The 26706-nt window shown below is 49.7% G+C and overlaps 1 protein-coding gene and 1 long non-coding RNA gene across 6 annotated transcripts in view; both read right to left on the bottom strand.

Moving 5' to 3' along the window:
- Positions 1–497: 497 nt before the first annotated feature.
- LOC111841253 (uncharacterized) lies at positions 498–5328 on the bottom strand. Of its 2 annotated transcripts, XR_002837628.1 has the most exons (4): positions 5235–5328; positions 2640–2862; positions 783–919; positions 498–654 (listed from the first exon to the last, which is right to left on the bottom strand). It is a non-coding gene; the product is annotated as an uncharacterized lncRNA (long non-coding RNA). The 2 variants fall into 2 exon arrangements; XR_002837629.1 differs by lacking the exon at positions 783–919.
- A 1047-nt stretch (positions 5329–6375) lies between these two features.
- Positions 6376–26706, bottom strand: part of LOC111841251 (prospero homeobox protein 1-like) — a 50925-nt gene continuing 30594 nt past the window's right edge. For 3 of the 4 annotated variants that reach the window (XM_072702915.1, XM_072702913.1, XM_072702914.1), the window contains 2 exons: positions 24240–24434; positions 6376–10587 (listed from right to left, as the gene is read on the bottom strand). In XM_072702915.1, coding sequence (XP_072559016.1) covers positions 10402–10587; positions 24240–24434 — 381 coding nt within the window. In that variant the 3' untranslated portion in view covers positions 6376–10401. Of the gene's footprint in view, positions 10588–24233; positions 24435–26706 lie in introns of those variants that run through there. The other variant, XM_072702916.1, reaches the window with a different exon arrangement.

Raw genomic sequence — 26706 nt, forward strand, 5'->3', positions numbered from 1 at the left:
CTGCACGCGAGGCGTTTGGAGCTGCTCAATGCAATTAGGCGGGAGCTGGTTATGGCCAGACCCCCCTCCTTGTGTCCCTTTTAGCCCCTGGGCAAACACCTGTTGCAGGCCCGTCCGTCAGCCTCCTGCGGAGTCCCTGCCCTTCTCCGCGGAGGCTCCTTAGCACGGCGCTAACAGTCGACTCCTTTAAATTAATTAAAGGACCCCCTCTGCTTTAAGGCTGCAGCCAGCTACCCCTCACGCTCCCCTTCCCCAAGCCAAAAGGCACCCCAGGTCCAACACCCACTCTGAGCCGGTCACTGCACAACCATTGCAGTGACATGGGCCAGTTCTGCAATATTTAAATGCGCAGCTGTCCAAATCTTATTTTTTTACTCGTTCTTGCATCAACCGTTATGAGGGCTTGCTCAAAGGTAAAACATATGACGGGAAGAGGACATGTTTTAGGAATTTTTCCTTTTATTCATAATTTCCGCGTTCGCAGCTGTGGTCTGAAGCTGGCAATTTGGCCCGTAGTTCAATTAAAATGTGTCCCCTTTGTTTGCCACTTCTCAGGCCGCCCTCGCCAGCTACTAACTCTCCAGTTGGGTAGGGTTTCCACATTTCGGCAAGAATAAAAGAGAGCACAGTGATCTGTCCAACTGGAATCTGCTTCTGAAAAAAGAAGGGAGGGGGATAGTCAGGAGGGGGGGGGACGACGACAGAAAGAAGACTAACAAGAAATCGATTTCAATCCAGCTGCAAAATGTATAATTGGAAGCATACACGTGTTAACAACACACCTGAAAATACCATTAAATACTGAAGAGTCTTAATAGCTAATTAATTAGCTATTAGCTGTTCCATAAAATTTTATTTTCGTTGTTAATGGTAATTACAGTCCATCTGTCTTCGTACTGCTTATCCCGTCAGCCTGGAGCTTAGATAACAACAAAAACATATTATAATGATAATACTAATATTGATGATTATGCGTGACAGGCAAAACAATAGTTTACAATAAAAAATATAATAAGTCGAGAATGTTTATCCGGGAGAAGAAACATAATACAGAGTGACTTCAGGGCCAAGTCCATAACGGGACGTTTCGAATCTCTGCGCTATTTAATCCTCGAGTCCTGCTGCAGTCACGTGCTCTCTGCAAGCACGCGACCTGGAAAAAAACGAATGAAATGCGTAAAAATCAAACCAGCTCACAGCACACGGGCACAAGCCGTTCGCTGAGTGATTACGGTCTGAAGAAGCTTATTGTGCAGGACTAAAAGGCTGATACATAATACGGGAGCCCGTTTGACTTGCGGGGAATTCGCGGGTGTGTAATAGTACAAACTTCCGAAAGGAATCTGACTGAAAGGGAAATGCCAGTAGCTTCTAATGCCCTTGTGGTTTCTGTTGTAAAGACGTTGGTGTCTTTTTAATGGACTTAGAAAGCTGTTAATAAAAAAGGCACATTGCGGTCTAACCTTGCCACCACCGCTAATGCGGTTACAATGGCGATTAGCGTGAAGTTCAGGTTCCTGCCACTAGGTGTCGCTAAGCCATCTGGTACCTCTATTCTTATTACCGATTTCTTCCTATTTACTCACAAGCGTTGCCTCCACAGATTTATTGCCGCAAAGTTCACTAGTTTCTTTTCTAAAGAGGACACTTTTTAAAATAAAGTTGCGCGTTTCTATATTTTATGCCTCTGGGCCACTTTGTAAGTGTTTATTCGATTATCAATCCATCATGACGAAGAGCAAAGTTTAAAAATATTTTTTCTTATATATGCACATTGTTCAAGTGTAACGTTTCCCGTGAGATAAATCTAACGTGAGTTGATATTGATCATCCTCAATTTTTATGAATTAAACAGTTTTTTGGGGAATGACACACAAGCTGCCCCCCAGGCCTGTTCGGCACTCCGACTTGTCACCTTTGACAGAAGACACCACCCCTCGGCCTTAAATGAGGCAGAGGGACATTTAGGTGCCTCCCACCTCCAAGTTCATGCCAGCTTCCAGGCTGGGTTTTAGTGCCATGCTGTCGGCGCTCGCGTCAGCATGCTGCCGGAACATCTGCTGTCGGTTTGGCCCGAGGTTCGTCAATTCAGAGGCATGTGCGACGTACCGCCCTCTGAGGGACATTTTGCTCAAGCGCGCGCCGGCAGATCGGCCCAATTCTCCCCTCGGTTGCTATCCTGTCCTTAGCGCCATTTAGCCTAATAGGGCTTCAGTGAATGATCGGCTTTCAGGCATTTTGCTAGCAGGAGTCGGGCCCGGTGCCTGGCAAGGGGAAGTGTGCTTATGAAGAGCCGTTCACCCCCCCCCCCCCCCCCAGTCGCTCCCTCCACCACCATTACTGTCCTCTGCTCCCGACAGGATCTGCCGTTTCCTCTGCTCCTGGCTACCCACCGCACGCAGATTACGAATTAAGCCACCAAAAAAAAAAAAAAATCGCCCAATGGGTCCTCTCATCACTTGCATAAAATTAGGGGGAAGATTTGGGGAAGGTAGCAAATACATATACATCCAGGCACCGGGCTGTGAAAGTCGCGAATTGGATTTTAAAGCTTTGTCGAGAGTGCAAGGCGCAGATGTTAAAGCCCCGTTCAGATGTAGCGACAGATGGTATTTGATCGCAGAGCAGACTGTTCGTACAATAAAAAAGGACGCCTCTTCGGCTGGGTGCGAGGGGCTGCAGGGCTGCTGCTGGAGACGGGGCGGTGGGACGGCAGGTGGTTCCAGGGGTCGTCACGCGGTTTAAGACCCCTTCGTGGACTGGGCCGATGGAGCCAAACGCTGAGTGGTCCGGCGCTAAAGCCCACCAGGCTCACGCGGGAGATCAGTGTGGCCTTCGCCATTTCAGGCTTTCCTTTGCATCCTACAAGAGGGAAAGCGTTGGTCAGACAGGGGGTCCATCTGAAGTCGAGTGGGGCCAGGCCTTGTGCTCCTGGGATAACAAGGTGGTCATGTACGTACACGGGAAACAGGATCACGTACATCCTAACTGATCTCGTCTTTTTAATCTTAGGACTGGGAGGAGGTTCTCACTGAATATTGATACTCAGCTCCTGTACTCACACCGCAGTGAGTGTGGCTCCAATTAGTATCACTCACACTCAATTTTTGTTATTTTTATAATAAACCATAGGAATGAAAGTGAAGCTCATATTTTTTGATTAATTTGCCGTTTTACGATTGATACGGCACGGAAGCGATGTTGCGTGGTTTTGTCATTTAGAGAAGGCCGGGAAGCGAGTATTTCTGGGCCGAGCCGGCCAACATAAACACAGCTGTTTTATTGTGGCGCCATTAAGAGGTGGCTTTGGAAAGCGCAATGAAATCAAACAGAAGGGCCACCCCCCAATCCCCCCCCCCCCCCCACACCCGGAGCTGCTGTCTGGCTCATCGTTATGGAGAAGAGTGACATTCCCTACCTCACCCCTGTACGACCCTGCCACAAGACTCCGCCTATAAATATCTATAAATCACCCCCACTGGCTGCAATCGGCATTCCCTCCCCAGACCCCTTTGCCCAGCCCCATTTTTTGAATTATTACATTATTACAGATTATTTTAAAAGCATATAATTACTCATCAAATCCATCAATAACTGGACGGTTCTGTGTTATTACACTCTGAGCTGCGGCACGCAAACTTGAAACCTTGAACTCTTCTCTACAATAAACCAGGCCAGGAGAATTATCACTGGCCTGCTAATAATATTTATCCAGTAATACCATCGAGCAGCATGACACAGACACATCAGACAATTACAAGAGTCAATAAACATCTGTCAATATTTCATATCTTATCCTGAATAGCTGTATCTGTCTGGGGGTGTCGTAAAGTCGGCGAAGTCTAAACACATATAATTTCTCAGCTTGTTAATAAAATAGTAAAAGATTTGTGGTTCTGTTTATCAAGACATCCATTAACTTCCGTCTTCATATGTATGTGTGCATCCTCTCTATCTCACTCATTCACAGACACTCTGCACAAATTATTACACCTAATTAATGGACTTGTGATAAAAGACTTGAGAATCATAACCTTTTAACCAATTTGAAATTCATTGTTATTTACAAAATAGTACTTTTGTGACTGAGGAAAGCTGATCAAGCTACTGTCATCTGCAGCTATCCACCTGGTCTACCTGTTTAGCTAATATAGCATGTTAAGGAAGCCATCCATCCATTTTCCATAAACACTTATCCAATGAAGGGTCACTGGGATCCTGAGATCAATCCCATACAACATATGGGATAAAACTAAAATAATCCCAGACAGGATGCCAGTCCTTTGAGGACATACACACTCAAACACAATCGCTTATGGGCACTCTTAGAGATACCAATTAGGTTAAGAAAACTAGATTAACAAATCATTTCTTTATTTTCCTTATTTTGTCTTGCAACATTTATCTTCTAATCACTTATCCTGGAGGAGTTTCAGGAGGGCCTAGAATCAGTATAGGGCACAAGACAAGGGTCTTATGTCCATGGGATGCCAGACCATCACAGAGCACATGCAGACTTTCACACATTATCACACACTATGGGCAGTGCAGAAATGTCCTTCAGCAAAACTGCATGTCTCTGGACTTTGAGATGAAACCAGAATAGAAAATCTGTGCGACACAAGGAATTAAAGAAAAGACTTTCCATTCATTTTTATTCTATGGGCATAGCCCTAACCCTAACCCCAACGATGACAACCTTAACCACAAGTAACCAAACATAATGCAAGACTTTAAGCATTTTTAGATTTTTGATTGCATTCACAATAATCAGGAGTCTATTACTTTTGATTCTGCTAGAGACGGGAGGACGTTAATCTATGCTACAGTTAGTTACATGGTAAACAACGTGTGAACAATACGTGTTATATCATGTGAACAATATAAAGTAAAGATACAGGATTAGACGTTAAGCTTACTGATGATGCGTAACTAAAGTGAAAAATATTAAATACCGAGTACAACGCGAACCGGCAATGTGAAACGTATATGTGTATATTAATCAATATAAGTATCTGATTAAAGATCCCCTCGACCATCTAAATATTACAAACTACAGTGTATACAAAGGACTGCAGCTCATTCCTAGGATAACAAGTAATTATATACTCGGAGCTTTAAACCTCACCGCACGCAAAGGAAAGTACTCAAGTATTTAAGGCAACATGAAAATATGAAATCGCAAACACAGAAACTTCAATCAAGACAGGGTGCTCATAAAACGTTGTACATACGTATCTACATATCCTGCAGTATAAACATAAAGAAATAGATCTTGGCTGTCATGTCATATTTCACAGGCTTGTGAATGTGAGTAAGCGGTGTGACCAGGAGCGCCGCGTTATGCGTCTGCACGCCTGACGCGGTCACGTCTGCGCGATCGTTCCGTATTTAGGTCCGCCGGTATGGCTTCGGAAGGCGACTGAAAATAATACCCAAAAAGGAAAACGAAGCCGAAAAGTTTGGGATTTGTTTTTATTTTGCACAAGCTTGCATAATATACTGCACATACATTCAGTTCCGAAAAGATGGAAGGCACACGAGGCGGTAGAACTACCGTTTCGTAGGTGGTACAAAGCAAAGGTAAAAGTCTGGATAGTATATAAAATGCTTAAAACACACAAAATAATATTTTCTCATCTTTTTCCCTCCTTCAAGCAAATAAAAAGTACAATTTCTGTTTCTTCAATTAGCTGCCAAGCTGCCCTGGATCTTAAACTCCAAGGGTACTTGTACTTTTATTTTATTTATTTATGCATTTATGTATTTACTTATTTTTGTTTCATAATAATTGAAAGGGCTTCATTAATATCGTCTGATTCTACTAAATAGTATTACAGTACATCCTTGATCAAAAAAGTACACCATCAAATAAATTAGGATAAATTAAAACAATAAATTATGTAAAATCTGCATGACAAAAACTGACAAAAAAAAAAAAACCACAGTCAAAATCAATATCTATATAACGGTAATATAACTTAGCTTGTATCATGTATAGCATAACATATGTATATGACAATGTATCGTCGTCATATACATACGTGAGTTATATAAAGTCAGGTCAATGTCAGGTGGAATTACTGCACAGGAATCAAACTATTGAATACAAAAGCATAATAATAATAATAATAATAATAATGCTATTTACAACATATAGCAAAATAATATAGAGGCAGTGGTTGTTCACTTCCTATTAATTATTTACATGTATATCAGGGCCAGTAAAAAAAAAAAAAAAAAAGCAGGAAAAGTGACCTCTTTTCAACATACAGCAAAATGTATAATTTAACAGGAGAAAATAAGAGGATATATGTAATCACATTTCGCTGGGTAGTTGCCCCTCCCCCCCTACCCCCGCCACACCCACACGCACAAAAATACAACGTGTATTTCCGTATTTCTGTATTTCCGTATTTGGATGTTGCTACCTATGCAATGTCTTTGCAGGTGGGACAGCGCAGACAAATCGCCCATAGCTGGACTCGAGAAGCCACAACGCCACAACGTTCCACCACGAACGGCCTCCGGACTGCCCACCAGATGGGGGGGGGGTCGCTACAGTGTCACGTGATGCACCTGTTATCCCAACAGACGTACAGAGAGATGGACTCAACTCTGCCCTTTGAAGGTGCAGGTTGGGTTAAGGCCCAGTAACGGGAACGACACCGCTGACAGTCTGGAAATCAGGATCCTCCTAATGGGCACTGCAGATATAGTTAGGGGCCTCCATGAATCCCTCGTAATAAAAATTACAACAGGGGAAAGAGAATCTGTGGCACAGCAATACTATGGCCTAGTAATTCAAAGACAGCCTCACTTCTGACTCTGGAGAGACCTATCATGCACGGACAGGCTGTTCAGAAAGCAGCAGGAGATTAACCAAAGTTGCACTTATTTGAAAAGCTACCTCCCCCAATATTTTTTGTACCCCTTCCCAATCTCCGACTGTAACCACGGTCATTATAATACTTTGAGGCACAAACCAGAGAGAGCAAACAGCATTAAAAGAAAAGAAAAAAAAAACCACTAAAAAATTCCCTTCTTAAAACATTCTAGTATCACATTTTATACTAAAGCATTTTTTTTCTATACCACATCAATTCAGTACAATATAAAATGCAAATAAAACAACCTCTTTACAACAAAATAAGCAAAAAACAACAAAAAAAAAACTGTGAATATACAGGAAAGAGGGCAAAATTAAGTGTTTCAAACATTTTTCAAACTCTTAAACATAGTTCTATGCTACATCAATAAGCAAAATAAATTTAATTTTGCACCAGAAAAAAAACCCTACAAGAATCTTTACATTTTGAACGCTGCTTAATTAAGGAAAAAATATTTTGCTTTATCAAATGGTTTCTAAAAATGTCACTCTCCAAAAAGGCTTGACCAAATATACACTTCCTTAATGATTGTTATCAAAAAAGACGATCAAATGCATAGCTATCGTTTAGCTGGGAAGCCAGAAACGAAATAAAGACGCGTGTGGTGCAGTCGCGGCGATCGACGGTGATGTCACATGACTTAGGGCGAGTTTTATCAGCCATAGAAGGCACAAGAGCAGTTGTACACATCGGGGGTGGAGGACTTTTGACAAGATGGAGTCTGCACTGCTTAGGTGGAGGCACAAGGACCTTTTGCTGGTGTTTCAGGATGGAGGCTAAGAAGAGCCGGTGGCAAAGGTGTTGTGCTTTCAGCTTTCATTACCGAATCGGGCCCGACGTGGAGGCAGAGAGGGGAGAGGGCCAGGTGCGTAGATGGGTACGGTCACGTCACACTGTGCTCATTTACTTTACAGAGAACCCCGCCCCAACCCCCGCCGTCTCAAATACTGTGTTGTTTCTGTGTTTCATCGACCAATAAAAACCTGCAGAGGGTAGGGGCCAATAAAACATGGAACGCTGTTTTTATAAGTAATTAAAAAGAACGAATCTGTGAGCATTTAGGTCGCAAAGGAGTTGTGAGGTTGGAACGGGATTCCATCACAGAACTCTGCTTTCAAACAGGACACCCTGTACCCAGGTTCACACTAAGCAGCAGGCCATGTTGCACTTTTAGGAAACAAACTTATTCCTGAACATTTTTAAGCATTTAACCGTCTTAATTAATGCTACACCTTTCAAGGACTAACGGAGGTGATGTGTGATTAGCGTGTTTATATTTTAAAACCCCTCCGGGCCCCCCCCTACGGCGACTGTGTCGGTTCTCTTCAGTCTCGCACTGTCCAGAGGCGGCGCTCTCCTGCATGCGTCCTCGCAGGCCTTGCACCAGCTAATTTAGAAGTCAGCAGGTTTTTAAGGCATTGTGCTGACGGTAATTTGCGACGTCGCATTTCGGTTCATCAGCTTTATTTCTAAATGCAAAAAAAGGAAAAAAAAAACGCAGAGCTTATGGAGGTCACAGGGAGGACTTTTGCCCTCTGTATTCAGGCATAGGGGCAAAAAACGAGGGGGGGGTGGTGGTGGACAGACCTGAAAGTGAACATGGCACTAGTCCTGGCAGACAGAGGGAGACACAAAACAGGTTTTACTGGAGATTCAGCCATGAATCACAATGAACTTGGACTCTTATCTCCGCCATGACTAACCCCTATTTGACCAAGTGGGTAAAGTGAGCAGCCGTTTATCTTTCCAGTGATAACCTGGGGGGAGTCAAGGTGGAGGTGGGACGCAAAGGGGGGGGGGGGTGGTTTATAAAACGGATTAAGTGAACTTTGCTTAACTGAAAAGAAAAACAGAGAAAAAAACACATTATAGACAAAAAAAAATCTAAACTGAAATTTTGTTCCTAATTCTTGGTCTTGACGAAAACAGATATAAAAAACAAAAGATACTAAAAGAAAAATAAAACAAAATTAACTATATCAAAACACACTATACCCTCCTCCTGCAACATTATGTTTCAGTGTTTATTATCAACTGCTGGTGATTTTGTTTCTTTTCCTGGTTGCATTATGTTTAACAAATTTTGTTTGTACTTTATAAAATGTCCATAATCACATCTAAGAGATGGACTGAACAAAATTAGACTTTGCCTTTTTGAATTAGTCGCATATTGAATATGAAAGTCCTTTGTCAAAAAATAAATCTCATTTTCATAAGTGCAAGGATGTTTTAATACTTCTTGAGATACAAACAGTCTTTGAGGGGGCCGTTAAATTTCGAATTAATATCCGTTGTAATTGTTCTCTGACAGCTTGGCATTTATCGGCGGCAGCTAAGTAATTAATTATCGTGATATAATTATTGCCCTCTGGTCCTCACGTCTGGGAAAACTAAAGTAACGATAGCGTGGCCGACCGCACACTCGCACTTGTGTATCTGGTGCGACGGGAGAGATCATTCAGCGGAAAAGCATTTTATTAATCAGACTTGGTGCGGTAGGAATAGCCCACCTTGCTTAGCTAACTCTGCCGTGGGCTTCCCGTCTTTCCGAAGGGGCACATGGGTACGCGATCCGTGGAGGGAAAGTCGTATCCCAACCAGCTGCAGATTCACTTTTCTCTTACATAGAATTTCTATACTTTTTTCCTTGAAGTAATAGTCTATTTAATGTAGAGATGAATAATTACATTGATAATAAAAATAACCCACCCACCCCCTGCGTATCCAATATAGGGTCTTGGGGTGGGGGGGGGAGGGTCCCTGGAACCTATCTCAAGCAGCATAGGGCACATGGTAGACGTACCCCCCCTCTGAGACAGGACGCGCCCGCGCACACGCACTTACACACACACTCACGCGCACTCACACGCACACACACACTACAGGCAATTTATGGATGCCAATTAGTCTATCTGCATGTCTTTGGACCGCGGGAGGTAACCTGTGTGACACGGGAGAACATGCAAACTCCACACGAAGGGCAGGGGCAGGATTCACACCCCCAGCCATGGAGGTATGAGGTAGCGACACGACCCATTCAGCCGCCACGCCTCCTGACTAATAATAGTAATCATGATGATGGGAATAGTAATAATAAATAATTACATCTATACAATCTATAAATGTAATGCCCTATTTCACATTAAACCGTCACACACCTTCCGCGTCTGTTGCGGAAACAGAGCCATCCCGGTAATAAAGAGAATTTCAGCTCAGCAGGTTACCGGTTAAGATTGCCCAGTGTCTGCGGAAAGAGCGATCATCCCGTCGGCAATCATCCCGGGTGGGGGTGGGGGGACGGGACTCACACCGTCAAGTAGAAAATAAAAAAAAGGTCCTAAAAGTCTTTTTTTTTTTCTTTCCGAGGAAGGAATCAAGGAGGGAAAGGTTAGCTTCTTCCAAAGTAGCTATAGGTCTAGTCATATATCTTCATATCAGGAATGCTACTTCGTATGTTCAGAGGAACAGAAGAAGAAAAAATTTTTAAATAAAACGGATAGATGTTAAGTCTTTACTCATGCAGGAGCTCTTGCAGACAGTTGGGGGATTTAAAGATCTCGGGGACCTCGCTGTCCAGCTTGCAGATGACCTTGTAGATGGCCTTCTTCCAGGAAGGATCGACATCCTTGCCGGCGATGATGGCGTTGAAAAACTCCCGTAACGTGATCTGCGCCACCTCCAGGAACCGTTCCGGAACCTGCTGACACACAAGGAGACGGTGACATTAGGGAAAGTTTTCGGTTTCAACCCCAAGTCTCTGGTGCGCGACCCGAGGCGGGGAGACCTCCCATCCGCAGCGAGCTTCTCTGTCAATAAGCCCCCTCCCATAATCTTTACAGGTCGTGAAGTCGGTTTCGTGCCCTCGGGTAGCCCTGGAAAAGGACACCGGGTGACGTACTGCCGTGCCGGTTATTCAGGTAGTGTGGGGTGCGCCGGACACCCTGCCTTGGAGGGTCCTGGCTCGGCACTCGTTCTCACGGCCTTAGAAGGACGTTGACGCGATTTTCGCCCCCAGCTTCCTCTTTCTTGACATAAATGTGTGCACATGACTTGTAAAACTTGTCAGATAAGGCGGGGGGGGTCGGCAGATAAAAGCCTCCGGGCTGCAGGCCTGTAAGCGACGTCAGGGCCACACGGTCCTTGGTGTGGGCGTCGTAAATCTGAGGAGAACAAACAGCGGAGTGGGGATACCACTGCGCACGAAGAGGCGCACGCAAAGAGCCACGAAGAGCCGCGCATGAGGAGCCGCGCACGATGAGCATCTTACGGCATGGACACAAATGGCCCCAACGTTAATGCACCAAATGCCTCATTCAAGTCGCAGCCTCTCCGCTAACTGCATCCCCAGGGGCGAATTCACCTTCGCCAGCATTCCTGCATCAGGAGACCACCTCCGTGGCCTCAAATCCATCCCAGCTCCTCCCTCCCCAGCCTGTCAGGCATCCCTACCCTCCGCACGCTAGATCCGTGAGTCAGCTCTGAACAGTCCATAGATCCTGTGCTCCCTTTCCTTACACCCATATTAACCACTGCCTGAACGCAAGGCAGGATTAAGCCCATGGTATGGGATCCGTCTGCGGGACACCTTCCCCTCTATCTTCAGCACTAGCTCTAACCCCTGTGCTAATGCCAACCACTGGGCTACCACTAACCTGAGTGCTAAAGCTAACTCTAGCATTAATGCTAACCTTCGAGCTACTGCTAACCCCAGTGCTAGCTGTGACACTGGCTTGTACTGTAGCCAATGGCATCACTTGCCACGTTGGGCAAGTTGTGGTCACTGAACACGAGTTTTGTCAAGAAGCAGCTTAAAAGATAAACAAGACAACCCCCCCCCCCACCCCCCAAGGACTGAAAAAGCAGACCAGTCCTTTGCTGGTGCTTTCGGGAACCTTGAACATCTAAACCGCTTATCTGTGGACAGAGTGTAAACATGAATCTGTCTTGTTCTCATCTGACCTGGGACAGTCACACAAACACACAAACACACACACACACACACACACACACACAGATATACACACAGATACACAGCCACACCCGCACACACAAAGCCATCCACATTCATATACTCACACACCTACCTTGGATGTGCACAGACACGCACACACAGTCACGCACACACAGTCACACACACACACACACACACACACACACACACACAGTCACACACACACGCCCCCTCTCCCTCCCCCTCCCCCTTCAGGGGTCACTTGGTTGATTATGCTGACTGTCCCCAGCCGCTGCGGCGCACAACAAAAGCCTGACATAGCAGCCCGCTCACCTCCCGCGTCCTGCAGAAACTCATCACAGGTGTCAGGACATACCAAGGTTAGTGGCGGCCGCTGGAACACAAGGCAGGGGCTCGCCGGCGCGCTTGGCTGATGAATGAATGTCACATGGAGGGGGGGGGGGCAGGCGGGGGGCAGGCAATGGGTGCTGTGATGTGGGGCAGGGGGGCGGGGCGGTTACAAAGGTTACAGATATCTTCCATCCTTCCACCTCAGAAGCTTGCTCGCACCCCGAAAAGAATGTTTTATTTGACTGCACAAACTAACACCCCCCCCCAACACACAATGTGACCACCCACACGGGCCCCCTGTCTAAAAAAATAACAATAATAATCTGTTGTCATGGCTAAAACAAGGTTCCGGTTAAATCTACCTTTGCTGAATGGCTATTACTAGTGCGCAACTCCCCTCCGGAGCATAGCAGCACTGTCCCCTGAAGACATTCGCTGTTTCGGGTCTTTAACGGCCGTTAATTTTCCCTGCCTGTTCGGCTGACGAGCCACGCGGGGGACAAAAGCCAATGTCCCGGGCCAGTCCCAGCACCGGAGGAGGGTTAGGTGGACTGGGGCGGGGGGGGGGGGGGTCATTGCTAAGAATATTCCTACAAGGAATTTCTCCAACCATTTTTACTATAAAAGGGCAGCAAAATGCTGACTGTAAGGAGAAGACAATGTCAAGGAGAAAAGGGTATTGGTATTTTGGATCCTCTTGACTGCCCGCCTTGGAAAGCGAGAGCGGGAGGTAGGGAGGGAGAGGGAGAGTTATTCCTGTCCCAGAGCCTTTTCTCTGCATTAGCTGCCTGTTTGCCTGTTAGCCAGCAGCGTGCCTTAACCGCTTTGTCACCCGCTCTGCTTCGCAGAGATCAGCTGTTGGCCTTTTGTTACGGCTATTGTATACTCTAATCCTCTGCGGCCGCCCCTGTGCCGGCCAACCGCGGCCCCATCACGCCCAGCACGGCTCTTCGGAAATATTTCATATGGCCTTGGCGGCTCCCCGAACCCCCCGGGCAGGGCTGAGGCGGAGATGCGGGGCAGGCTGGCCTTTACACCACTGCTGCCCCTGTGCCTTTTCAAACAGCATCAGATTTTACTCTAACAAATAAATGACAAATGATTTCTTGGTGATCTTAAAGCACAGCGCTGCTCCCAGTAACACTGTCAAGGAAACCATTAATAAAGTCATATTAATTAAAGCCTATCAGTAAAGGTGATTACCTTAAAATATGCTTAGAAAAGTGTTTAAATTAGCTGATTTATGGGGAGAAAGCCTGATGTTTGAGGCGTATTAACCAATTATTAATATACATATATAATATATAATATAATATATAATAATTTTTTATTTTCGGTCCTCGAAAACAATATCCCATGCCAAACAAACATACAAGCATATAAATAAGAAAACCGAAAAAGGTGTAGGCTGAAGCCTTGCTTATTATGCCTACCCTTTATACATTCTTATCTGATGAACGACACTGTTTACTCAATTCGATGACACAAGAAAACTAAATTTCATAAGACATGCTGCCCTACCACCTGCCCTCCTGCCCTACTGCCCGCCCTCCTGCTCAACCGCCTGCGATGCTGCTCTACCACATGCCCTCCTGCCCTACCACCCTACCGCCCGCTCAACCGCCCGCCATGCTGCTCTACCGCCCGCCCTCCTGCCCTACCACCTGCCCTCCTGCCCGCCCTCCTGCTCAACCGCCTGCGATGCTGCTCTACCACATGCCCTCCTGCCCTACCACCCTACCGCCCGCTCAACCGCCCGCCATGCTGCTCTACCGCCCAGCATCCTGCTCAACCACCTGCCCTCCTGCTCTACCGGCCGCCCTCCTGCTCTACTACCCGCCATGCTGCTTTCCTGCTCAATCTCCTACTCACCCTCCTGCCTGCCCACTCGCTCTCCTGCTTGCCCACTTGCCCTCCTTCTCTTCTGCTCATCCTCCTGCTCTCCCTCCTGCCCTCCTGCTCAGCCACTTGCCCTCCCACCTGCCCTCTTGCTCTCCCAATTGCCCTACTGCTCTCCTGCCCGCCCTCCTGCTCTCCCACTCACCCACCTGCTCTCCCACTCACCCACCTGCTCTCCCAATTGCCCTACGGCTCTCCTGCCCGCCCTCCTGCTCTTCCACCTGCCCTCCTGCCCTATCACCTGCCCTACTGCTCTCCCATCCACCCTTCTGTTCACCCTCCTGCTCTACCTGTTCACTAGTCAGCCCACCACTAGCCCTCCCACTTGCTTGCTCGCCTGTTCGCCAGCCTGCTCTCCCACCCTGCCTTTGTTTCGGCTGTCTTCCTTCCCAGGCAGCTCTGGCATTCCTGGTGATAAGAGGACCAGCGTGAAAAGAGAAAATTATGTGGCCCTTTCCACTGTCCAACACAAGATGACAAATACAGAGAGAGGGAGGGAGAGAGAGAGATGGGAGTCAGAGGAGTGGAGGCGAGCTGGTCCCGGTACTTCACCCAGCATTCATTCACCCCCTTGTGTGCTTGCTCGCCCCCTGAGCAAACTCCCCCTGCTCCCTGCTGTTTGTTAAGTAAATATTGATCAAGGAGAGACTTGCCTCCTGACAGCAGAGGGGTTGGGGGGGTGAATGCGGGGGGGGGAGGGAGGGAAGGGGGTGAGTTGTGGAGTAGCCTCGTAAGTGACAAACAAGCTGCTTAAAATGCTCCCCTACTTTCGATAAAGCCACGGAACACCGTATGACCCCCGGCCAAGCGAGGCTTTCGGAGCTGCCTTAGATCACCGTATGACCCCCGGCCAAGCGAGGCTTTCGGAGCTGCCTTAGATCACCGTATGACCCCCGACCAAGCGAGGCTTTCGGAGCTGCCTTAGATCACCGTATGACCCCCGGCCAAGCGAGGCTTTCGGAGCTGCCTTAGATCACCGTATGACCCCCGGCCAAGCGAGGCTTTCGGAGCTGCCTTAGAACACCGTATGACCCCCGACCAAGCGAGGCTTTCGGAGCTGCCTTAGAACACCGTATGACCCCCAGCCAAGCGAGGCTTTCGGAGCTGCCTTAGAACACCGCATGACCCCCGGCCAAGCGAGGCTTTCGGAGCTGCCTTAGAACACCGCATGACCCCCGGCCAAACGAGGCTTTCGGAGCTGCCTTAGAACACCGCATGACCCCCGGCCAAGCGAGGCTTTCGGAGCTGCCTTAGAACACCGCATGACCCCCGGCCAAACGAGGCTTTCGGAGCTGCCTTAGATCACCGGTGCCATCTTAGCCCCCTTTCCAGACGCTTCCATCCGGCGAAGCGATGGCATTTAGCTAACACAGCTAGTCCCGGACCCTCATCCTGGAGCCGCTCGGGCCGAGTCGTCCGGCCAAGGCCACCAGCATGGCCCACTTCCCCGACAGGACGCCAACCATCAACCTTGTTTACGAAAGAGCGGATCTGCTTGCGCTTTAAGCTTTTTTTTTTTGGGAAACTGGTCAAAATATTTCAACATCTTTCAATATTAGAGGGCAGAAGATACCGCAGTGTTTGCTCGCGCCTATGGGGGTGCGGGGGGAGCGCTTTCCAAAGCGGGCTGCAGCGATGCTCGCGGTCGATAGCCTTTAGGATGCGAGGACCCCCACGTGCTCGGAGTTCCTTGGCGGTTAATCTCTAACCAACGTTTGTCCTGATGACACCTCCACTCCTGGGAAAACATACAGCTTCCCAGACTGCCTTATTTCCTCAGAGAGTGATCCCTAAATGTGCTCCACACGCCATCTCATTCTCTGACCAGCAGAGGGCCAAAACAGATTCGAAGATCTAATCACGACCCCCCCTCCAACCCTGATGAAGGACACCCCAACATCTTCACCTTGAAGAAGATGGACCAGGAGGGAATCAATCGCTTCACCTGAGAGCCTCCATAGAGAATTCCAGTCTCTCTATAGTTCAGCCTAAATAGCACAACATACAATCAGCGAACATGGGTACGAGCCAGAAGGGGCCAGAAGGGGCTTCCAGAGAGCCGGCAAACTGATTATGAGCATACAAGCCCCAAGGTCAAACTCAGGGAAAGGGAGAGTCATTTCATCTGTCATGGGCTTGAAAAATACATGTGGTTTGGGGGGGTCCCTCAAATTTTCACTAGAGTTCAAAAGAACACTGTCCATTAAGGAGAAAAAAAAACCTTGATGTTCTGCACACATTCATCTCCTGTAATCAATAGTGTGGATGAGCTAAGACCTTCCCGCTCTGATAAACTCTTGGCTGGGGGGTCACTTAGTCAAACAAATTCCAGGTTTTCCCCCCTGAGATAAAGATGCTTTCAAAAGCCACCGGTCTGATGCAACCAAGGTTCAGCAGGCGCGCAGCCTTGGATGGACGGGCCGGCGGGCCGCTGGGTAAACAGGGCCATGCCGTGCTGATACCGGCCGGCCTTGCCGACCGCCCCCCCGCGGCCGTTCTTAAGGAGAATCGCCCGACAACCACCACGTGCCGCTTTCTCAAGGTGTGAGACAAGTTTCCAAGGACTTGGGGTGGGTAGGGGGGGGGGCAGAGATAAACACCCCCGCCTTGTTATTCGCCAGCACTGGATCGGCATTGACTCCAGAAGCTTGAGCAAAGCAGGTCAAGTTCCCCCCCCCCCCCCCCACCTCACTCCCCCGACTCCACAAATTAAGTCATAACGTGGGTGGGGGGTCGGGGACAACAGGAACAAACAAATGCGTGTTAATGACCTGCATCTAACAAAGGAGGCCCCCAGCTGCACGGACCAAGAGAAAGAAAAATGACAGGGACACGGAGCAGCGACGTGAAGAGAGACGTGAGGGGGTGACCTCGCCGTCGGGGGACATGGCGGTGGGAGGCGGGCCGGGGAGAGCGACCAGGCCCGGGTGGCGACAGAGAGGGGGCGGGGACAGGACAGCCTTAGCCTCCAGGAGCAGAGCGGGCAGACGGAAGGCGGCACGGGTACAGAGAGGAGGAGAGTGTCAGCTGAGGTGGGGTGGTGGCTGGGCAGTGAGCCAGGGTAACGAGGAGACATGCATCAGACTACAGATGTGTCAAGACCCCCCGGGGTGAAATAATGACATAATGGCCATGGGTGTATATGTGTGTGTGTATAGGAACACCCAGTCCTTTAATGGTTACTGCAGAAGAACACTGTAAAACTCGTTAACAGTTTTGACTAATACTAATTATAGAATCGATTTCATATTATTATATTTTTTGTATTATTATTATTATTGTATTATTTTTTGTATGATTATTATTGTTATTATTATTAATAATAATAATAATATTGTGATGGAGGTCCTGGGATAGGCTCTAGATTCACTGCACCCCTGAATTGAATCTGCACTTATGGAAGATGGACAGATGTATTATTATTGCACATTATCCTGTTATTATTACTGTCATTAGTATAGTGACACTGCAGACCTCTTCTGTGACCAGCCCCCACAAAGCTGACTACCCCCCCCCAACCACGGCCTGTGATCTGTGGCAGGTCCCTGAACCCCAGCGGCAGGCCCCAGATCCCGCAGTGGCTCCTCCAGAGCCGGGAGTTCGAGTGCCCCTCCCCCGTTTCTGCCGGTTTCCTCCAGTACGGGCGTCTTGGAATGGCCTGCAGAGTGTGACTGTGTCCGTGCCCTGCGCCGGACTGCCCTGAGACCCAGGATGTCTCTCCCCTGTGCTTCCTGTGAGAGGCCTCAGGCTCTGTGTGACCATGCACTGGATAAACAGCAACGGAACATAGACCAATCTCAACTAAGTGTACCGCGATGACCTCACATCAGCAAGGCCACAAATTTGGGAATAAGGGTCACTTACACCTCATTTAATGTTGCATCAGGAACATAAAGTTGGATCTTGCTACTCCGCTTGTGACAAATCGGTCTGCTTCGCCGTTAGAGATACGTATGCTAATGGGCTTGGACCCTGGGCCTCAGGAGAGTGAGATGATCACGCGGACAGGCGCGGGGGACCTGAGGAGTCCTGCGGGGATGCCACGTCAACCCGGGCTCTACTGAAACCAGCTAAATTTAAAGGCTGTTTTGCCAAGTCATCAATTCTCTCACCCCTTTTACATCAAGACTCTGTCTTGTGCCCTCAGGCCTGATTTCCCAAGCAGTAGGAGGTCTGACGGGCATTTTCCGTGACATTATCTCTCTGACGGACATTTTCCGTGTGCAAAGGGAACAGTGACGTGCTAGAAGACCATGGGGTCTGCTCCACATCCACGTGGGCTTCCATCGCTGATAATCAGGGAACCGCATTTCTAAAAAGGGAACAAATGCTCTGTCCTATTTAATGTAAAGAATACTGTAAAAAAATGTCAGAAAATGTGACCCCCACCCCCCACCCCCCACAGACCTCGCCTCCTTTACGAGGAAGATGCTAAGTAGGTGCCAGTGTGCAGCCACCCTGGGGGGGTTTAAACGCCAAATAGGGGGGGGGGGGGGGGGGGGGGCTTGGGTAGAGAGAAACAGATCAAATGTAGCACTCAAAAATTCATCATCTTTTTATGGACAAAAAAATCTCACAAGCAGACATGCGTACGCAAACACACAAGAACACGCATGCAAGAATACGGACACGCAATCACAGACACACCAGCACATGCATATACAAGCACATGCACACAAGCATGGAAGCATAAACACACACTTGCAAATTTATTCACAGTCTAAAAGGTGAGCAGCGACATCATTTATAGTTTATGCTCCATTACTAGTTAATAAGTGATGCTGCTTTTTGAGGGAGACATCCAATCAGACATGGACTGGTGAGGGACATACGAAGAGAGAGGACTCCCCCCCCCCACCCCACCCCACCAATGTCATGCCTAACAGGCAACTGCAAGCCCAGGGAGGCCCCCTTGCTGCTGTAGTGAGCCTGTCAGATACCCTCCCCCCTCATAGATGCCTGCGACTCGCTGCCACGGCGCCACCCTCAGGTCAGACGGTTTGCAGCAGCACCTGGGCCCAGTTCAAGGACTTTGGTCTGTCCTGCCCCCTGCCTATCTGCCTCCCGCCTTCCTGCCTCACTCCATCCTGCCCCACTCTGTCCTGCCCCCTGCCTATCTGCCTCCCGCCTTCCTGCCCCACTCTGTCCTGCCCCCTGCCTATCTGCCTCCCGCCTTCCTGCCTCACTCCATCCTGCCCCACTCTGTCCTGCCCCCTGCCTATCTGCCTCCCGCCTTCCTGCCCCACTCTGTCCTGCCCCCTGCCTATCTGCCTCCCGCCTTCCTGCCTCACTCCATCCTGCCCCACTCTGTCCTGCCCCCTGCCTATCTGCCTCCCGCCTTCCTGCCCCACTCTGTCCTGCCCCCTGCCTATCTGCCTCCCGCCTTCCTGCCTCACTCCATCCTGCCCCACTCTGTCCTGCCCCCTGCCTATCTGCCTCCCGCCTTCCTGCCTCACTCCATCCTGCCCCACTCTGTCCTGCCCCCTGCCTATCTGCCTCCCGCCTTCCTGCCTCACTCCATCCTGCCCCACTCTGTCCTGCCCCCTGCCTATCTGCCTCCCGCCTTCCTGCCTCACTCCATCCTGCCCCTTGCTGTCTTGCTCCCGCCTTCCTGCCCCCCATCTATGTGCCCCCCACCTTCCTGCCCCACTCTGTCCTGCCCCCTGCCTATCTGCCTCCCGCCTTCCTGCCCCTTGCTGTCTTGCTCCCGCCTTCCTGCCCCCCATCTATGTGCCCCCCACCTTCCTGCCCCACTCTGTCCTGCCCTTTGACTATGATCTACCTGCCTTCCTGCCCCAGTCTGTCCTGTCCCCTGCCTATCTGCCCCCCCACCTTCCTTTTCCCCGTCTAGGTGCCCCCACCTTCCTGCCCCACTCTGTTCTGTCCTACTCTGTCCTACCCCCGCCTATGTGCCCCCCGCCTTCCTGCCCCCCTCTCCCCCACCCCAGTCTCGGGGTCTCCCCTGCCCACAAGCCTTCTCTTCCTCCTTTTCCACTTCCCAGAGTCCACGGGGACCTGTGGCATTTTTAAGTCGGTTTTCTGGGCCGAGCCTGTAACCCTGGCTGCCGATGCACTCCCCGGAAACGACTGTCAACCACCCCCCGGGAAAGGTGGGGGGCACAGTCACCTCGAGTGGGGAACAAAAAACCAGGTGAGCCCTGTCTCTCAGAAGCACAGCGAGCCAGTTACCTGGCATGAGGACAGTGGGCGGGGGTTTGGGGTGGTCGGCTGCCGGGGGATGGATGCCCAGACATGGCAGCGACCCACAGGGAGCAAACAAAGAGGAAACGGCCCCCGCCTTCAGCTGGCATGGCCAGAGAACGGGCACGCCTGACCTGCTCCTTCAAGCCACTGGGGCTTCACATCTCCCAGTCTGAGGACCAGAAGCACTAACCACCCCCCCACCCCCCGTATAAAAAACACATCCACCGAGATACAAAGGACACTTTGAAATGCTTGATAGGAAAATCAGCACAAGACGACCGTGAGACTCTTTCCAATGTCAAATCCTCATTCCTATCTGTGGCTGGTTAAAAATTCACTGGAAGGGGTAAATCCAGCCGCGTCTGGGAAGCAGCGAGCCGATTTCCCAGAGTCCGCTCCGGCCCCCGTGTTTGTTCCCAGGACGGCAGGTGAGACTGGAATGGAAGGTGCCGACCTTTCTCGGGGTAGCAGGGACCTGTGAGGCTGTAAGACAATGGCTGGCCTCATGAGGCGGTGGGGGGGGGGGGGGGGGGGGGTCACATGAGGAATCGGCGAGCGGCCACAGATCGCTCATTGTCAGGACTGTGGTGCCAGATGTGCTGGAAGGACAGCAGCGGCGCCGGCGGACGTCAGGCCGGACCGGCACTCGTGACCCAGAAGACATGGAACAAGAGATCGCCTCAAAAGTGCTTCACTGTCACTTCAGCGCATGGGCTGGCAGCCCCCTCCCCCCTGCCCCCAGAATCCGTCCCGCAAGTTATTCAGAACTGTGGCTTGGAGGAGGCACCTACAAATAGTCTTTGGTCGTTATGATTTAGCGACAGAGAGTTTGTGGGAATTCTCCGCACTTAAGCGGCCAGATGGGAGAGGGATGATTCCCGTTCCGTTCCGATAAAGAGTGGCCGAGGTGTGTAGAGGCACAGAACGCAGAATGGATATTGAGAGAGGGGGGGGGAAAGAGAGAGGGAGGCGGGGGAGGAGTGTGGTGGCCAAGAAGGCAGCATCCGCAAAGACTTTGAACCCGTCTCAAGAGGACTATTAATTACGAAAGGCCTTTGGGTAGGTCAGACCAGGAGAGGATAGAGGGAGAGTAGAGGGGGCTGGGAAGGGGGGGGGGGGGGTGACAGATAAGAGAGAACTCTCCTTCTAATGATGGATCTGCTAAATAATAGGCTTAGGAGCGGAGAGAGTGCCCCCCACAGGCACAGTGTGGGACAGGACCGGAGTCTAATTTTCCAGTGCGTGACACCTGAGGGACAGGGAGAGATGGGAGGGTGTAAAAACAAGCTAGTTCGGGGGGGGCAGGGAATGTAAACGATAGGCCAGAGGTGGCCACAAAACGGGGCGAGACTGTGCTTTTTTTTTTTTTAAACTTTCCTTTTACCCCCCCTAGAAGAGACTAAAGAGGTAAGTGATGTGACACTGCGTCACACAGCCGGGCTGCAGATACCACAGCTGTCCAGGGACACGTCGTGGGGGGGGGGGCTTGGCAGGGACGGACACTTTCTCCTTTAAGTGCTCAGCTGCATGGCGAGGGGGAGGAAGGGAGGGAGGAGGGGGGAGGGGGGAGGGGCAGAGAGAGGCAAGGTGATGCCTGACATCAGAGCCTTACAGAAATGTGAACCCCCCCACCCCCCACCAAACCACCACCCCTAGCAAGGAGCATTCACCAAAAAAGCCTTTTTATTCCCCACAAATGTCACCCTACCAGCCCGCCCCCCCCCCCCCCCCCAACCCCACAAAAAAAAAAAAACATGCTGACAGGCCCTAGTATGGTGGGCTCATTCATGACGAGTGAGGAGAAAGATTTCCCCCCGATTACGATGCTCAGGATATCCCAACACGCTGATATCCTAGCATGCTGATATCCCAACACGCTGATATCCTAGCATGCTGATATCCCAACATGACGAGTGCAGCGGAATGTACATTTACAAAAGGAAAAAAGAAATGAATAATGTCCCCATGTCACTTTCGGGAGACTTATGGACAGTCACAGCAAAGGTGGGGCCTCCTGTCCGTGACTCGTGAAGATCGTCACCCCGCTGGGCTCGCCAGCTGTCAGCCAATGAGGAAGCAGTATTCAGTCACATGGGAAGGTGGCACTGGTCTACCATGCCTTCCGGCCGGGTTACTTCACCATGGGCGTGGCCCGTGGTTCAGTGAAAGCCTGGGCTTTGATTGACCGATCATGGCAAATTGCCCATCACCGCAAACCAGTGTGATCACAGTTTTCAGTGGGGGGAGGGGGTTCCCCACGGTGCCAGATGAAGGCTTCAACATGGCAACGCAAACATTTACGTGTCTGGAAATGAGTTTAAACACATGGCTGCCCCCCCCCTCACACTTCCACGGCAGAGGTGCAGAACTCCAAAGGGAGGGGTATACACGTAGAAACGCGGCCCTGAGATGCCAAAACGGCAGCAGAAAAGGCAATTAGCGAAGTCTTTTAATTACTGCTGGATCCTTTCCTGCCGGCGAGGAATGCAGCAATTACGGCACTCAGCTCTAATTTATTTATTTATCTCCTTAATGGTCGTGGGGGGGGGGGGCATAGGAGGAATAAAATCCGAGGAGGATGAAAGAGGCGACACAGTAGGAGGAAGACGGGAGATCCGACAAAGACGATGTGGAAGCGGGGAGAGCGGCTTGGCACCGGCGACAGGTTGGATTAACGGCGAGATCTGGCAGAATCGGACAGACGGGTGGGAATGAGATGCTGTAAGTTAAGGGTCTCCGAGGGGCGCCGGGGAAATGGCAGACGTCATGCTGCCCTCTGAAGTATCACGTACATGTTAAAACAAACTTTGACGCTTTCCCGAAACGTACTTCAGGTGCTTCTCTCTCGCCCTCTCTCTCTCTCACACACACACACAAAAAAAATTTGCATTGCTGGGCAATTTTCTTTGTGTCACGTCCTAATCAGCTCCTCCATCTCCCTGCCCAGACACCTGCAGAGAACCGCCCCCCCCGATATTCAAATCACCACCACCGCCCCGCCACAACGTAACATCTCCTGCAACAAAAGTCTTATTCATACTGTCTTTCACCTTTCAGTTTGCAAATTCAAAGTCTCTGCATGTAAATTGGACAGAGTTCCTTAAAAAGTTCCCAGTAACAAGGGAAGACACACCCATCCCTCCTGTCTGGCTGCCCCCTTAAGCCTCTCGGACTTATTCAAATGATTAAAGGGGCGGACTTTATTTCCTGTGTGCTGAGAACCAGAAGGCGTTTTGATCATATTTAAATGGACAAAGTCCCCGTGGACACAAGCAGATGTGAGGACGGTACTTTATGGCGCGCGCTGTATTTGACAAGGACGCCTCAACCCCCGGACAACACCTTCTTCATCCACCCCACCCCACCCCCCCCCAATATGGAAGGACACATGACCTTGATGCTGACAACTCCATTTCACAGAGGAAGCGTGCCGACCTGGAAAACACAGAGGACGTGGAGTAACCTTTATTGACGGACGGAGATTCCTGCTCTCGAGAAGTGTGCCTTTCATGTGAACGTGTGAATATTTCCCCCGGCTTGAGTACGTCCCGGGTGATGACATAGCTTCCACCGTAATCAGAATATCGGCATTCTTCCGACAGGAATTCGCAACATCACAGGCAGGATGGCGAGGAGGGACGCCCCCTACAGCCAGCCCGGGAAGTGTGACGGACACGTCGTGTTTATAGATGCTGACGGACCACCTTTAATAGCTTCCCTTTGCAGACATTGCATTGCTAATCACAAATAAGCTAAAGTTCGTTAAGAAAACACGGAAACACTAACCCAATAAACCTAGCGAGCCAGATATCAGGAGAATCAGAAATGGGAGGGGTGACATCACAGATGGTAGGCTGGGGGGTGGGGGGGATGGGTTAGGCGGGAGGAGCTCCTGGATGCCATGTGACTGAAAAGCAGGCTCCGCCTACCGGAAGGAGTCATACCTCAAAATCGTTGGCCTTGTTGTAGTGCATGTTGAGGGCGCGGAAGAGCTCGCAGTCACGGCTCACGGTCATCTCCTCCACACTGGTCACGCCATCACCAATGGCCTGCCGGGCAAATTTCTCCATCTGGATGTAGTAGAACTCGCGGAAGTTGCTGAACCACTTGATGAGCTGGGAGGTGATGCACCTGTTGAACTGTGGGTGGGGAGGGGGAATGGGGGCGAGACACGAAACGGGACGTTAAAGTTGGCAGCTGACCTTGATACGGGCAAAGAAGAAGGGCCCCACGCACACCAGCAAGAGGCAGTCGGCCATCTTCTCCTCTCTTACCAGCCATGTTCATCCCCAGAAGCCTTTGCAGTCTTCTGAATGGAATTTTTAACCCAGTAACCCTGAAATAAAGCAAACTTGCTTTCTGCTTTCTTGTTCCAATAACCTCAGGACACACACACACAGGTTTGTAATTATATCTTTGTGGGGACTCTCCATTAATTTCTAAGGGGAAAACATTATTAGTCTTTTGATTGCAGTTACATACTTTTATAAAATTGTTTCTCCTTGTGTGGATTGAAAAAATGTCCCCACAAGGTAAAAAGTATCAGGTTTTTATTACATTGTGGGGACACAAAACCACACTCACAATGCATGGAGGCAGCCGAGCCACCACTTTGCCAGAGTTTCAATCGAGGACACGATGAGGTGGGGGTGGGGGCAGGCAGGTGCCCCACTGGCACAGCCAGGCGCGGACCCCGAATGTGTGCCCCACACACTCCTCCAGGCTCGTTTTCAGAGGGATCAGGCACATGCTTCACTTTTCATTAATTTTACTTATATACACCAAAAAATTTTGTTTCCTGGTATGACCCTTGGTACATAAATCGCACCTCAGAGCTTCTAACCACACAAATACACCACATGGGTTCAGTACGACCACAAATGGTCCATTCTGATTCAGCACATTCCCCCCCCCTCACAGAGCAGACCCTGCTGTCTCGCCCCACTGGTCCCCCGGTTAAAATGTAATCACATTCATGCCTGGCGTCTGCTGAGCACCTGAATGCGAATTTCCATACCTGCTAGAAAGGTTAATTGTCATTTGCCCCGAGGCATCTCCACATCGGGGGCCTTTAAGCACAGTCACTGAGCGCGGCAGAGCTAAATTCAAACCGTTCCTAAGGAAAAATAAAACCTGAATATGGCCAGCTGCATTTGTCTGAGAATTACGGCCGTGCACCTCTGTTGAGCAGTGACGTAACAAGCATCTTAATCAGAAAGAAACAACGTCTCCCCTTCTCCTTCCATGACATGCACATTTTGGACTACTTATGTGGCAAAGCATCTCAGGGAACACCCTCTCTCTGTGACCTTTGACCCTGTCAGGTGACCCGTGCTATGCAGGGAGGGGGTGTGGCTTGGGGTTCCATGCAAGGGCCAGTTGTATTCAGAAGTCACCCAATAAATCTCAAAGGCTTTCTGCCAGGGATTCGGACCTAAACCTTGCTCGTTGTGGGGACTCATCCCCCCTCCCCCTCCCCGGCACACCCCAAACCCCAAAGTGGGGGTGGGGATACATTAAAGAGAACATACATTAATTAAATATCAGAAAGCACTTATCGAAGTGGCCATGAGAATATGACACCCCCAGCTGAGATAGAATAGCAGAGAGTAGAGGGCTTTTTTTTTGGGGGGGGGGGTGCTAATTACTGTATGGAAGGACATCTTTGTGTTCGCAAATTCAAGACAATGAAGTGAATGAAAATTCATGGGAGCCAATCTGAGTGGCTTGGAAACAGAAGGCAGGCCGGTTTCCCAAAAGGCCTCCCCTGAATCCTAATCGCAGGGACTCCTTACAGATAATCGGAGGGCCGATTGAGTCGTCAGCGCACCACTCCCGCCTCCAAGCGCTGAAATGCCTAAGTAACCCCCTGAAAAAATTATACACTTGCCCGCCCAGCTCCTGCTATTTTCGGGGGGGGGGGGGGGGGGAGCACACACACGCACACACGCACACACACACACACACACACACACACGCACACACACACGCACACACGCACACACACACACGCAGCAAGCGAGGGCCCCAGCTATCTGATCTCCCGGTAGCCGATTTCAATAGAACTTAAACCTATTAGGATCTGCTGAACTTGGAGTTCTTCCTGTTTTTATCTCGCCAGCAAAATACCCCGTGCACATTTCCAGACACTGAGATAAGGGCGCAAAGCCCAGCGCCGGCTTACTGTGCCTTTCTAATTCTTTCAGAATAAGAAACAAAACATTACAAAATGATAGAAGGCTGCTCACTGGGGGATGAGAATTGCTTTGACATGGAGATTAGACTCCAGTATTGTTACAAGACATTGTCTCATACGAACAAGGCTATGGAGGGGGGGGACGGCCGGGGGGGATTTTTTTCTGGAATGGCCCTCGGATGACATAACGGAGACTACAAAAAAAGTAAGTGCGC

Source organism: Paramormyrops kingsleyae, chromosome 19 (assembly GCF_048594095.1).
Source record: "Paramormyrops kingsleyae isolate MSU_618 chromosome 19, PKINGS_0.4, whole genome shotgun sequence".
In the NCBI taxonomy this organism is placed as follows: domain Eukaryota; kingdom Metazoa; phylum Chordata; class Actinopteri; order Osteoglossiformes; family Mormyridae; genus Paramormyrops; species Paramormyrops kingsleyae.